The sequence below is a fragment of the Mustela lutreola genome, chromosome 2 (genome assembly GCF_030435805.1).
Source record: "Mustela lutreola isolate mMusLut2 chromosome 2, mMusLut2.pri, whole genome shotgun sequence".
Classification (NCBI taxonomy): Eukaryota; Metazoa; Chordata; class Mammalia; order Carnivora; family Mustelidae; genus Mustela; species Mustela lutreola.
The window spans coordinates 115002709-115015890 of NC_081291.1; the positions used below are offsets into that span (position 1 = coordinate 115002709).

At 46.8% G+C, this 13182-nt stretch overlaps 1 protein-coding gene across 5 annotated transcripts in view; it reads right to left on the reverse strand.

Annotated features, from left to right (window-relative positions):
• RTP4 (receptor transporter protein 4) overlaps window positions 1-11634 on the reverse strand; it is a 139543-nt gene extending 127909 nt beyond the window's left edge. For 2 of the 5 annotated variants that reach the window (XM_059163178.1, XM_059163177.1), the window contains exon 1: window positions 4851-5187. In XM_059163178.1, coding sequence (XP_059019161.1) covers window positions 4851-5032 — 182 coding nt within the window. In that variant the 5' untranslated portion in view covers window positions 5033-5187. Of the gene's footprint in view, window positions 1-1681; window positions 3435-4349; window positions 4757-4850; window positions 5188-9342; window positions 9526-9830; window positions 9904-11518 lie in introns of those variants that run through there. The other 3 variants (XM_059163175.1, XM_059163174.1, XM_059163176.1) reach the window with 3 other exon arrangements.
• Window positions 11635-13182: the final 1548 nt, after the last annotated feature.

Here is a 13182-nt window from a genome sequence, read left to right on the forward strand (position 1 = left end):
TTCTCTTGAGCTCATAAGTGTCCCCAAAGAGGACCCATCCACTCTCCTGTGTATTTGAGGATTGGATGGGTAAGATTGAAGGTTGGCATGGCTCCCAGGTTTTGTGGTGGGGTAAGGAAGTCCCAAAGAGTCAGTGTGTAGACCTGAACTATCTTTCTGATTGCTGGGTGGCACTCCCTCCCTTCATATCACCCAAGTCCCTGAGTCCAGAGTCCCTCTAAATCTTCAGAGACTAAACTTCCATTCTTTTCCTTGGAGCCAGTTAAGAATGGTCACCTGCTATAGAGGGGTGGAGCAAAAACACTTGCTGTAAAGACTTCCAGCAGCCTTAGCACCCACTTTCAGATTCACTGTTGCCTATAGTTTTTGAACTTTCTGAAACTGTGCCATATGAATTGCTTTGAACCTCAGTTTTCCCTTGCCTAATTTTTGTTCCAGATCTCTATGCCCTGCTAAGTCAGTGATCTACCACTAGCTGATCAGTTTTCTGGCTTCTGCCCATTCTTTTTACCCTTGTGTACTGATGCCTTTTTTTCTCCTTTCACTCTCACTCAGTAAGGTTTCAGGGAAGCTCACAGGGAAGTGCATGTGTTCAATCCATTATGTTTAATTGGAAGGCATTAACCAATTTTAGAGATGTAGAAACTGAGGCCCAGGGAATGATAATGACGTGTCCCACATCCCACAGTATAACCAGGCTAGACATAAAGTGTCTAGTCCCCAGGCCAATTTTCTTTGTGAAGGAACCAAAAAGGTATGAAAACAGGAGGAACACAGAGAATCCAGGGGGTGGTTTGGGGAAGAGGTAGTGATAAAAGGAGCATGCTTGTGGGAATGGCCCAAGACTAAAAAAGAAGAGTGTCAGAGAAAAAGAGATAGTTTTATCCTTGGGTTTCCTGCTGACATTTCACTGTTTTCAAATTCCTTCAAGACATTTATTGTCTGTAGATACCACTCTCTATTTAACACTCTGCTTTCCCAAGTCAGACCTCTATTCCTATTCTCTACTCCATTCTTTCCTAGAAATATATAATATTTTAAAAATGTGATTCCACTCAAATTGCCCATATCCTCAAATGCTAGTAATGACCCCTCATTTCCTATGGGGTAAAGGCAAATTTTTCTAGTGATTTCAGTAATTTAAGCTCTTGGACTTGTTTGGGGAGACATACTGATAGGAAGAAAGGGATAACTTGACAACAGAAGGGACAGGAAGTGTAGGTGACAGGGAGAAGAAATTAAAAGATGGCTCTAAGGTGATCAGCTTGGGTTACTGAGTCAAATTAGGCTCAGGAAGTGAGACATGCTGATAAGCCTGGTTTTAAACATGGCGAGTGCGGTTTAAGAGGTACGTAGAAATGCCTGGCAGACATGAAGATAGGGAGTGAACCATGCAGCCATGCATCACACTGACTTCAGGATTGGCAATCTCTTGCACACTTCCTCTTCTAGTGCTGGAAGAAGTGAAAGAATAGGATAGCTCCAGGAGTCACCAAATCAAAGGGAGTCTCTTGTATGGGGGCATTTGGGTAGATTTAAGTAGGGGAGAAAGACAAATAAGAGGGGATCTGCATATCAGTATTTCTAATTTCTTTTTTATTAAAATATAATTGCCCAATCCTTGGGACAATATTGATAACTGTATTACTTTCCTATTTTAGCAGTAATAAGTCACCACAAATTTAGGGCCTTAAAACAACACAAATTTATTATCTTACATTTCTGGAGATCCAAACTCTAAAATCAGTTTCATTGGGCTGAGGTCATGTGTCAGCACAACTGGGTCCTCTTGGAGCCTCTGGAGGAAAATCTGTTTCTTTGTCTTTAAGAGCTTCTGTGAGCTGTCTGCGTTCCTTGGCTCATGGCCACTTCCTCCATCCTTAGAGGCCATCATTCCAAGCTCTGCTGTCATCATTAAATTTCCTTTTTCCCACTTTGACACTCTTGCTTCCCTCTGATGAGGACCATTGTGATTACACTGCATCCATCCAGATAATGTAGGATAAGCTCCTTATCTCAAAACCCTTAAATTAATCTCATGTACAAAATCCTTTTTGCCTTGTAAAGTAACATATGCACAGGTTCTGGGAAGTGGGGAATGTATATATTTGGGGTCTATTATTCTGCCTACCACAATAACTCTCTGCTAACACTAATGACCCTCAGTTCTTGTGAAGATATGTCAAGATAGAGACAGAGAAATGAATGAGTGGATGAATGAGTGAAGAGCTTTTAGTGATTCAACAAATATTTTTTATTGGTCTATTATCTGCTAGGTTATGTTTTAGACTATCTGCTAAGGAGATCTAGGAAACTAGTGTTTATTCTTATAAACTTGACCCTGCTAGATCTCAAAGTATATTCTGTATCATATTAAAATAGCAACCAGTTCACTGATTACTATGGAATTAAGATGGAAGAAAAGAAGACAAACTTATTTCCCTCCTTCAGCTTCTGAGTTTTTGCCTACAAAGACAAAGAACAAAACAATACAGATCCAGAGGTATAAAAATACATCCAGTTCAGAGAGTGTATCTCGTTGCATGGAATGAAGGTACATGCGACCGGTGTTTGGAACAGCATATCTGTGTGAACGTCTCCAGGTAGCTTGAGTTCTACTGACAATCACAAACCCTCTAGCTGTCCTGGGTGTGAGATGATGTAAGTGTGACCCTAGTGCAGAGGGGGCTGTTCTTCCTCTAGTCTGAGTGTATGACCCTATCATCGTTGACATGGTCCATGTGGCTTGTGAGCGTGACTGTTGCGTAGACTGTTGGCGGGACAACCTTAAAACCTCAGAGTATGTCCTCCAGGGGGTCTGCGGTGCTGTTTCCTGTGTGGATTGTGAATTTCCCTCTGGGGCCTCCCTGTCTGTCACTGGAGTGGGCTGCTTGCTAGTCTCCCATGCGGGCTGAATGCCAGCCCCTGGTACTTGAGTCTCTGCAGTGGTATGGCTGGGCTCTGGCTCCTTAAAGACCTGGATAGACCCACACTCCTGGTTTTTGCTGTCCACATCACCCATGTGACATGAGGAACCCATAACATCCAAATAGGAGGATGGGGATATTGGTGGTTCTGTCATGTTGCTTTGTGACCTCCATGAACAGCAGCCCAGAGTGCATGCTTCACAATTTTTTGTGTCATGGGACCCATCCAAAGGCACCTCCCGGATGATGGGGAGCTCCGGAAACTTCCTAAAGCCATTCCCATAGAACTTCTCCAGAATACGCCGCACCACATTTTTCAGAATCCGCATGGCACTCTCTGGAGAGAATTCAGGATTCTCAAATCGAGACCAGGAACACTTCTGGCACCTCTGAGCAAAGAGCCGCATAATCACCTGGCCCTGGGACTTCCGGGGCTCCAGGTGCATGTGACAGAGGATGTGCACTTGAGCAGAAGCCCAATTTCGCCGGCACGAGGAACACTGGAACCTGCAGACAAAAGGAAGAAGGCTGTTGTGCCTTCAGGTGATCATTGACCTGAAGGAGGCAGGCCTGGTCTCTGTCTTTGTGATCTCTCCCAATTCGAGAAGGTGCATATGATATTAAAAATTTGCCAAATAAAAATGAGAGGGATTGTGTTTTTTCATAAAGCCTTTTCCTTTGATCCACTGAGCTTCCACCTACGTGGTCCCAAGTTTGCCTCTTTGCTAGTAAAACATCTCTGGATGGCTCAGAGGGAAAAGTAGTTCTGCCACCTGCCGAGAAACTTGGTCCTCCACATGATCGCAGAAAATGTGTACAGTAAATCCTTTAAGGCAGGCACTGTAAGAGGGGCTACATTGTCAGCACATTTCATCTTTAAAGCTCCCCTCTAAGGGAGGCATCATTAAGCCCAGTGTCCGGATAAGGAAACTGAGTCATAAAGGGATTTACAGCTTGTTTTTAAGTATATATATATATATGTAAAACCATTATCTTATGGGCATGTCAAAGAAGGGACACTTATGCTGCCTAGGAAGACCAGGGAATGCTTTAAGGAGGAGGGGGCACTTGAGTTGATCCTTGAAGGATGAGTGCAGGGGAGGGGTCAAAGGGCCTGCCAGACACGCAGAGTATCATGGTAAGGGAACAGAAGTCTGAAAAGGCACGGGCTTGGTTTGTCATCTGTAAGGTTGGAGCAAAGGACAGATGGAGTCAGAGTAGGACAGAGAGGGAAGAAGGACAACAGGTGAGGTGGAGAGAACAGCCATGGTCCCTGTGTGCCGCATACAAGGAGAGCTGGTTGCCTCGGTCAACATTTCTCACTGCCACCTCCCCCACCCCACTCGACACTGCTCTCTGCCATGTGCAGGTTCTCTGGGGGTGAAAGGGGCAGATGGCCCCTAGGGGAGGAGCATTACTTACAGACTCCAGGAACTGGGTTTCAGATCTCTTTCTTGCTGCACCATTCCCTCTATTATCCCCAGGCCTTCAGCAAAGTCACATTCAAAGTGATTGTGTGGCCTTCCTCCATTCTTGGGGCTTTAAAGGAAAGCCCTGGTCCCGGGCTGGTGCTTGGCCCAATAGGGCTGCTGCAGCCTAGGAACGTCAGGACTGAGGGCGGAAATAGCAGAAGTCTCTAGATAGACCCGTCTGGAACAGGAAATGGTGAGAGAATGGGAGGGCAGCTGTATGGAATACGGAAGCATTCCTTGAGAATTTCCAGAAATAATTAGGGAGAAAACCTAGCAAAAAGGAGAAACTTTGGTATGGCTAAGCAAAATGAAAAGAGCACCGTGACCACAAAAGAATAGAGATCCTGGAGACACTGGTTCCTTTAACAGGCTCTCAAAGGAATCGGTCAGTCGTGGCTAAGCTGACCTCCTTTGCCAGAGAAGGTCTGCTGAGAGGTCAGCTCTCACTCACCTGCCAAATCCTTTCTGCTGGTACTGCTTCCAGCCCTCAGCGAGGTACTCTGGCTCCAGTTTCTCGTCCAGTTTCAGGGTCCATGTGGCCCGGGGTTTCTCCTGCTGCATCAGCTCTTGAAATGTCTGCTCCCAGGTCCGAATATCTAAAACTGCTTTCTTCCCCTGAGTCTGGGAAGCCATGTCTAGTGAGTCCTTTAGTCTTACTCAGCAGCCCAGAAGAGGGGAGAAGAGAAAAAAAAGCAAACAACACATCAGTTTCGTTTTCTCGGTCTGGAATGCATCATCTGTCTTCTTAACTTTCATTTCAGGCTGTTTGAGTGCACAAAACAGGTCTTTGTTTCGAAGACAGAGGGCAGCAGAGTTTTGCCAGTTTGTGCACAGGCCTCTCAGAGATATTCCAGAGTACAGAGCTCTGTTCTAGAATCTGGAGGCACCAGTAAGTGCCTTTGATATTTTCTTTTTCTCTTATTTTTACACCAGGCAAAGCACGGTGCTCAGTGGTGGGTTGAATGCCACAAGAAGCCATTTCTCACCCGCACTGATGCTCAGGCTCTCATGGGGACATGGGAAGGTAGCTGGGGGGACCTGTATCCCATGCTGGTATCCTGCACTCACTGGCCCGTCACCACATCCCCTGGGGGATTATTCCTGATTCTTCTGCAGGGGATAGCACAGAGAGGTGGGTTACTTTGTCCAAAGCCACACAGCCATTGAGCAGTGTAAGCAGGCAAGAGACTTGAACCTAGGCCTCCAGGGCTCCAAAACCTGTGTTGTCTCGACCTACCTCCATCCCTGAGAAGACACTAAGGATGGTTATGTCAGGTTCTAGGCGAGCACTCTGGAGCCAGGGTGGGAGAAAGCATCTTGAAACCTGACCAGGGGGTTTGGTCCAGTGAGATTTCTTGCGCCTGGTGCGGGACACCAAGCTAAATGAAAGGATTATTTAACTCTGCCATCTGCCATATAAATTATCTTGCAGGGTGGGACACAAGCACATGGGAGCCATCTTTTGGGGACAGGCTAAAAAGAATTCCCACTAAGGGGGAGAGGGACTAGAGCTAGATGACCTGTAAGTCACTTCTAACTTAGAGTCTGAGATTCTAGAAGGTGAGTTCTGTCCCTTTGGAGTTCAGACTCAAATGGGGGAGCAAAGACAAGCAGGACCTTATGTCCTTGGAAGCCCCACTAGGGTTACCGTGTCCCAGACAGGATCGGCCTAAGCCTTCTCAGACGTTCTAGACTTTCACCTGCTCCCCTTCTTCCCTCCCTGCCAGGATGCTCTGTTTTATACATACGTTCTGTTTTTATAACTTTACACATCGAGGGCACCTATGTCTACACAGACAATGAAGGAAACTCTTGTATACCTAGATAATTATAGGAATTTGGAACTGAATCCGCAGAATGTGAGAAAAGCCTGGAAAGCCCTTAGGAATCAACTTTTTCTCTTTATGGCGGTCGTCTGCTATTTCCGTAGTTACTCTAGCTTGGGGTTGGAAAGGGCTGGAGGGACTTGGTTTGGTTAAATGAGGGAAACAAGAAATGAGAAGTGTAGTCCCAGGGCACCTGGGTGGCTCAGTGGGTTACGCATCCAACTCCTGATCTCAGCTCACGTGTTGATCTCGGGGTCATGAATTCAAGCCCCATGTAGGGCTTCACATGGGGCATGGAGCCTACTTAGGAAGGAAGGAAAAAAGAAAGAAAAAAAAGGAAAGAAAGGAAGGGAGAACGGAAGGAAGGAAGGAAAAGAAATGTAGTCTGTCTGACAGAGCAATAATTCTTTTTTAAAGATTTTTTTAAATTTATTTGACAGAGAGAGATCACAAGCAGTCAGAGAGGCAGGCAGAGAGAGAGGAAGGGAAGCAGATTCCCTGCTAAGCCGAGAGCCCAATGCAGGGCTCAATCCCAGGACCCTGGGACCATGACCTGAGCCGAAGGCAGAGGCTTTAACCCACTGAGCCACCCAGGTGCCCCAATAATTTTTTTTTAAGATTTTATTTATTTACTTGACAGACAGAGATCACAAGTAGGCAGAGAGGCAGGCAAAGAGAGAGGGGGAAGCAGGCTCCCTGCTCAGCAGAGATGTGGTGCTCGATCCCAGGACCCTGAGACCATGATCTGAGCTGAAGGCAGAGGCCTAACCCACTGAGTCACCCAGGCGCCCCCTAACATAGCAGTAATTTTTCTTACACTTTAAAACAGCTCTTCAACTAGCAGAAACTCTATAGGTAGATGCCGAACAGATACAGAAATTTTTAAGGTGGCTGATCTGGGGAACAACGAGGCTAGGTGACCCCTAAGCTAGGTCCATTTCTCTGCCTTGGGGATTCGGAATAAGGAAAAAATGCATACTAGGATTGGAGTGCCTGCTGCTGGCTTGGAGATGCCAGACACAGTTTCACCTGCCAGACCCAAGGATGACCAATCTATTAAGTGGCAGAGCCAGGACTCAAACTTCTCTGGGGCCACACTATAATCAGGAAAGTCTGGGCTTGTCTAAATAAGGAATGGGTTGCTAGTGGTAAAAACAAAACAAAACAAAACAAAAACAAAAAATAGGCAAAATGAACAATTCGGAGGAATTCAAGTTGGGGGGTGGTCTTTATGCTGCTCGTCTAAGGTTTCTACATTCTGGGCTGGGGCTCCTGGACACATACTAGGAAGGACTACTGCTCCCCTTAGGATGACTTCTCAGCAAAAGGTCAGCCTGGAGGGGAAGGAAGGCATTAAGATCACAATGTCCGAGAACACAACGGAAGGGGCAGGTTCTCCTCACCGCTGTCCCTACACTGCACGTTATGGAGACAGCCAACTACTTACAACAGAAAGCAGAATGAGACCGCTGACTTTAAAAGAACAAATAAGATGTCTATTAAATACCTATAATCTGCTTGCCCTCACTCTCAGGCTAGCAAGAAAGACAGATCTGTGAAGACGCATTTACCTTCACCTTCCCAATCTCACTCTTCTCAGCTTATCCTTTTAGTTCAGAGCAAGAAGTGGAGCCAGGCAGTCTGGGTTGGGTCCTCGTCCAGCCACTCTCTGCCTTGGCAGCCTGGGGAAGCCCTTTTACTGCTCTGTACCTCAGTTTCTCCATCTCAAATGTGGCAATAATAACACCGCTTTACCTCTCAGGGCTGTTCTGAGGATTGAATGGCTTAAAATAACGGTTATCAGCCCTTGGCAAGCAAACAGAAGTGTTTGCTACTTCTTGTTGTCGCTGCATGGGCACGTTTCTTTGTTAAGTTCCCACAAAGCCTTTCTTAAACATGTTGGGAATACAAACGAAATAAAAATATATAGAGATAGTAGTACAGGGCGAAAAAAAAGCTACAAACAAGCTACATATCAGGACTCGGAGAGTGCAAGAGTCACAAAAGAACTCATACTGGGCAGAGACGTCCACTCCTATCACCATAGGTTCTTAGATATACAGATACATTCCGAGATGATCCAGATACACATTTATTCCCCTCACCCTACTGGTACGTGACCCCTAGCCCTGCTCTGTGCACCTCCCTGGGCGAGGCCAACGCTGACCCAGGGCTCACCTCCGGCCCCCATCTCGGCAGCCAGCTACCTGCACAAAGTGAGCTCAGAAGCGGAACAGTAGGAAACCCAGAGCCCGCTGCTGCTCCGGCCAAGGACGAGGCCCACTGGAAACTCCACTCCAGAGAGCAAAGATCATGCCAAACAGACTAAAAAATAAATAAATAAGCCAGAGGAACAGACCAAAGTCAGAAGACTGGGGAAAAAAAAATCACCAGTTTTCAAGGGAGCAGCTGGTTTCACAATTTCTGGGAAAACCTGTTTGGCGTCAGGCCCCACACCATCCACGTGGGAGGCTGAGGTTTGCCCCGGTAGGCAACCATTTCTTTATGTGAGGTAGAAAGACCTTCGGTGAGCACCAGACAGGAGGGTGACCATGCCAGGCTGTCCAGCAGGCCCCGCGCACAGAGTGCTTGACACTACTTCCTCTTTTGATACAGGTAGCCTTAAAACCAGTCAGAACTATGCAGCCTCTGTTCCGAGGCTATGGTGAAAATGTGTTAAAGCAGGGTCTTTAAGCCCCTCAGGCCTCTGCCCCCACTGCAGACGAGTGCCAGGAAACCAGCAGGCCAAAGCCAGGCTGTTTGCTGGCTCTTCTCCTCTCCCTGACTCACTTTACCTAGCTGTTCCTGCCCCCAGCAATCGCCTCTCACATGAACCACCTGCACCCAGTTCTTGTCTCAGGCTGCACTCTCTGCACCCCAGCCAAGACAAAAGAACAACTTAATCACTTTTTCTTTACTTTTTTCCTCTGTGTACAAAGGCCTTTTCTGATCTGACACATAAGGAGCCAAGAAGTCATCACTGCCACAAGTAAAAAACCAAACAAAATGAAAACTAACAACTCTTCTTAGAGCCTTTAGAGACATGGGGTTTCAGGGCAGACTTCTGCCCTGAAAACTGGAGAGACAGATGGGTGGACACAGAGAGTCACAGCTTACCAGAGCCAGGAGCCCAGGAGCAGAAACCGCCACCACGGGAACCAGCAGACACATTGGAAACTGTCACTGGCCAGTTGCTGGAGGCTCAGTGAAGACTAGCTTCAGAACTGACTATCCAGGCACCATCAGGGGAGAGTCCCATACTTTCATGAAATCTACCTCCAGGAGAAAATTCTTTTGCTTCTAGCAGGAGGAGAGGAAAAACAACAATTTTTTAAAGATACCCACAACTTTGTTCTTCACAAGGTCTTCCCCCAAGGAAAACTATTTCACCAGAGCAGAGCATACTTGGGTTTCAAACTAACTGACCTGGGGGTGGAGTGGGAAATACCCAACGCCAACCCCTGCTGGCCTCCACCGTATACATGGGAACGACCCCACTCCTTCCCAAGTGTGACCTCAGTTCTGCCTGGTATAAGAACAAGATCTACCAAGCTTGCAGTGAGAAGAGAGGAGAGCTGGGCATAAGCTCAAAGGGGCAAATTTACCCCTGTGCTGTTCTCTGGGAGAAGAACCAGGTCCCACACAGGGCAGACTCATCCTCTTCTTAGCTCACAATATCTGGGGGAGAAATAACGAATTCAGTCAGTCATCAATATTTCCAAACATACACTAGAATCCCTCATCCACCAAGCCATGGAAGAGATTTTAAAGGTCCTCTAAGCCCCATTCTTTATTGGCTCACTCTGTAATGGTTAACATTTGAATTGTAAGTAAATATTTAGATGAAATTCTTGGGCTGACTCAAGGGGGGAAAGCTTGGGCATCAAATAAGAAGACAAGGGTATACGTTGCCCCTCCAGGACTTACTGAGTTATGAAACCTCTTTGAACTTCAATGTTCTCATCTATGAAATGGGAATAATACTCAGCCCACTATATTTAATGACATATATAGCAATATGATTTAAATATGAACCATAACTAAAATATATGAGATAGTATTATTTCAAAAAAGAAGACTGTATAGAGTCTTGAAATAGATGCATTTGGATGAACTAGAGCATTAGAACTCAATAGTTCAAGAGTAAAGAAAACACAAGGACCCAGTTACAGAAAGAAAAGAGACATTTAGACCAAGAACTTAGAGAGGGTCTGTGTCTGTGTGTTGGGGAGAAGAAAGCAGAAGATTAAAATGAATAATTAAATTTTAGAGCATTTTTCCGCGAGAAGGTACCTTTATCCCCAGGACTCTCTTGTCCCTCTTGTAGCCCAATAGCTTTGGGACTCTTAATAAGAAATGTTTCAGAATGGATACACTTACTGGAGCTTTATAAAATATATACACCCAAGTCCACCTCTGGATAATCTGAATCTGTAGGCCTAGTGATGGAGAGGGCATATATATATATTTTTAATTCCAAGAATGATACTGAAATATATTCTTGCATTAAAAATCACTATACATTCAAAATCTGAGGCTCAGGCAGTCTGAGCCACTCTCCAAGAGCTCTCATTCTGAGTGGCAGCGACACCAGGTGAAGCCAGGTGCTCTAAGTCCCACTTGTGCCTTTCCTTCCACTGTGTGACCCAGGAAGGCATGGCCAGCCTCCATTAGTCCTGTCTTTAGGGCGGAGTTGCTGTAGCACCAGCAAGCAGCTTGCTTTCTGATGGACGGAGTCCAGGAGACGGCCACAGTCATAACGTGCAAAGTGAATCAAAGATGGTGCCCCTCAAAGTCCAGGGAAGAGGGCTAAGAGCAATGGAGGCAGATCTGCTGGGGCTGTCGCAAGGCGAAGTGGCAGGGACGGATGCTGAACATTCTGCCAGCGGTCACACCAGTCAGCGGGAACTTGGCTTTTTACCCCTGCGGCCTGAGGCTGGCCCTGAGAGTGCAGCTCGGGCCTCGGGGAGATCCAGCAATCCCTCCTGGAATCACTGAGAGTTTAAGCCTGTGCAGAGAGCAGCCGAGACCTCTGGCCAACAGCAGGAGACAAGCAGGCTCAAAGCGGCCGGCCCGGGAACCTGTTTTGGTGAGTGTATGAAAGGATTCCCCGTCTTGGCCTTAGCTTGATATTTTGAAATATTATCCACCCCCCACCCTGTCGTGACCCCAGACAACCGGTTCAGGAGACTGGTGCTGGAGCAGTGCCACAATCTGACCTAGTATCTTCCATGCAGTTATTGATTTTTCCCAGTTCATTCCCCAGATCATTTTCACCACCCGTCTGCTGTACCTCTCTGCGGGGGCACTCTTCCTTCCCGGCCATGATACTGAGCATTAGGTTTTCCATCGTTGTTAGAGGAAAAGAGGTCACTGCTGTCTGTTTCCCTGCCAACTCTTCAGAGATTTTTTTTTCTTTCCATTTCATTTTTCAAAATCCAGATTCATGATAACCTTGTTTCAGTGAGAAGGGGCTTCCCTGGCCCTGTGAGAACCTTTAGTTATTGAGTATCAGTAGCAGGTGTCAGATCTGCAGAGAGCTCAGGGAGAGCGACTGCTTCTGGACACACCCTGCCGTGTCCGGAGGGCCCCTCCCCCACCCAGGAAGCTGGGCAGGCTGGGAGGTTGCAGGTGATGAATGTGGCTGGAGGCATCAGGACCCCCTCGCTGCTTTCTCCCCTTGCTCGCCCCTTCCAGCCCCACGATTAATAGTGCTCTGTCGTGTCCAATTGGGGTCACAGCCTGATGAATGTCCTAAGGCTATAAACACTCTGAGGCTTTACTGTGTGTTTTCTCCCACTTGTTTTGTGGGATTTGTCATAATCCATGTCACCCAACAACAGATTAATTTTGGATCTACTTTTTGTTCTTGTTAAGCTCCTGCAGCTTAGGAAATGAATATTCAGAGCACTAATACGTGGAACCGAGCAGAAAAATTATTCTGGCACAGATATTGAGGGAGAAGAAAACGAGATCCTGTCCCACAGGGAACTGGATAAACAAAGAGGATCGGATTCGGGCAAGAGGACCTCAATTGGCTTCCACAGCCGATTGCCACGATCTGGACAAGGGGCTGTATCCTTCTGCCTCAGCTTCCCTTCTGTGTAAGAAAGCATTGGCTTAGATGGTGTCAGGTTCAATCCCAGTTCTAGCATTCTGTGGGGGTGTCGGGGCTCTGGATCTACGTAAGGGGTTGCATATTAATGCGGCAAGCAACATCAGGTTGTTCCAAGTGGGGGTAGTAGAGTAGTGAACTTGAGGGTAGTCCTCTGAATATCAAAAGCCTACTTCCTAGGAGAGCTTACTTTTCCCTCAGAGAAAACTGGGGAGTAGGAAAACCAAGGGGATCCGGACGCACCTGCTGGAAGAGTAGGACAGCGCGCAGAGGTCAATGCCCTAGAAAAGGGAAGAGTGGTGAAGTAAAGGGGACTATGTGCCTTGAGAAAGGGAAGATGCCCTAGATGGAGCGCTCGATGGAATTTTTGTGTGCAAAAGGACTCAAGCTTGTCCCTGCTAACTCCAAGGGCTGAACTGCAGATGGGGGATGAACTACACGGAGAGCTTTCATTCAACGTAAGGGACAGCAGAATAAGACTGTCATTCCAGGCTGGACAGAAGTGGACAGTCCCTCTCTCTAGTAGCATCCCAGGAATTTGGAGTTACACGCAGAAGGGCAGATTGGGAATTAAAGACTGGGATTGAAATCTAAGCTCTTCCAGCAATGGACAGGGCGACCGCATATAAAGGATATTGAACGGTTCTACACTAAAGGTCAGCTGGAGAAGATGACCTTCAGGCCTCTTTCCAGATTTATTAAAAACTCCTGGGGTATCTTCCCCTTCCCTGGAATTGAAAAGAAAATACAGGAGAAATCGGCATGGCCCTGCTGGGCTTGGTGCAAGTCAAAGTATCAGTACAAGTGGGCCAAGTGGGTGTTGGTTTACAAAAAGACTATTA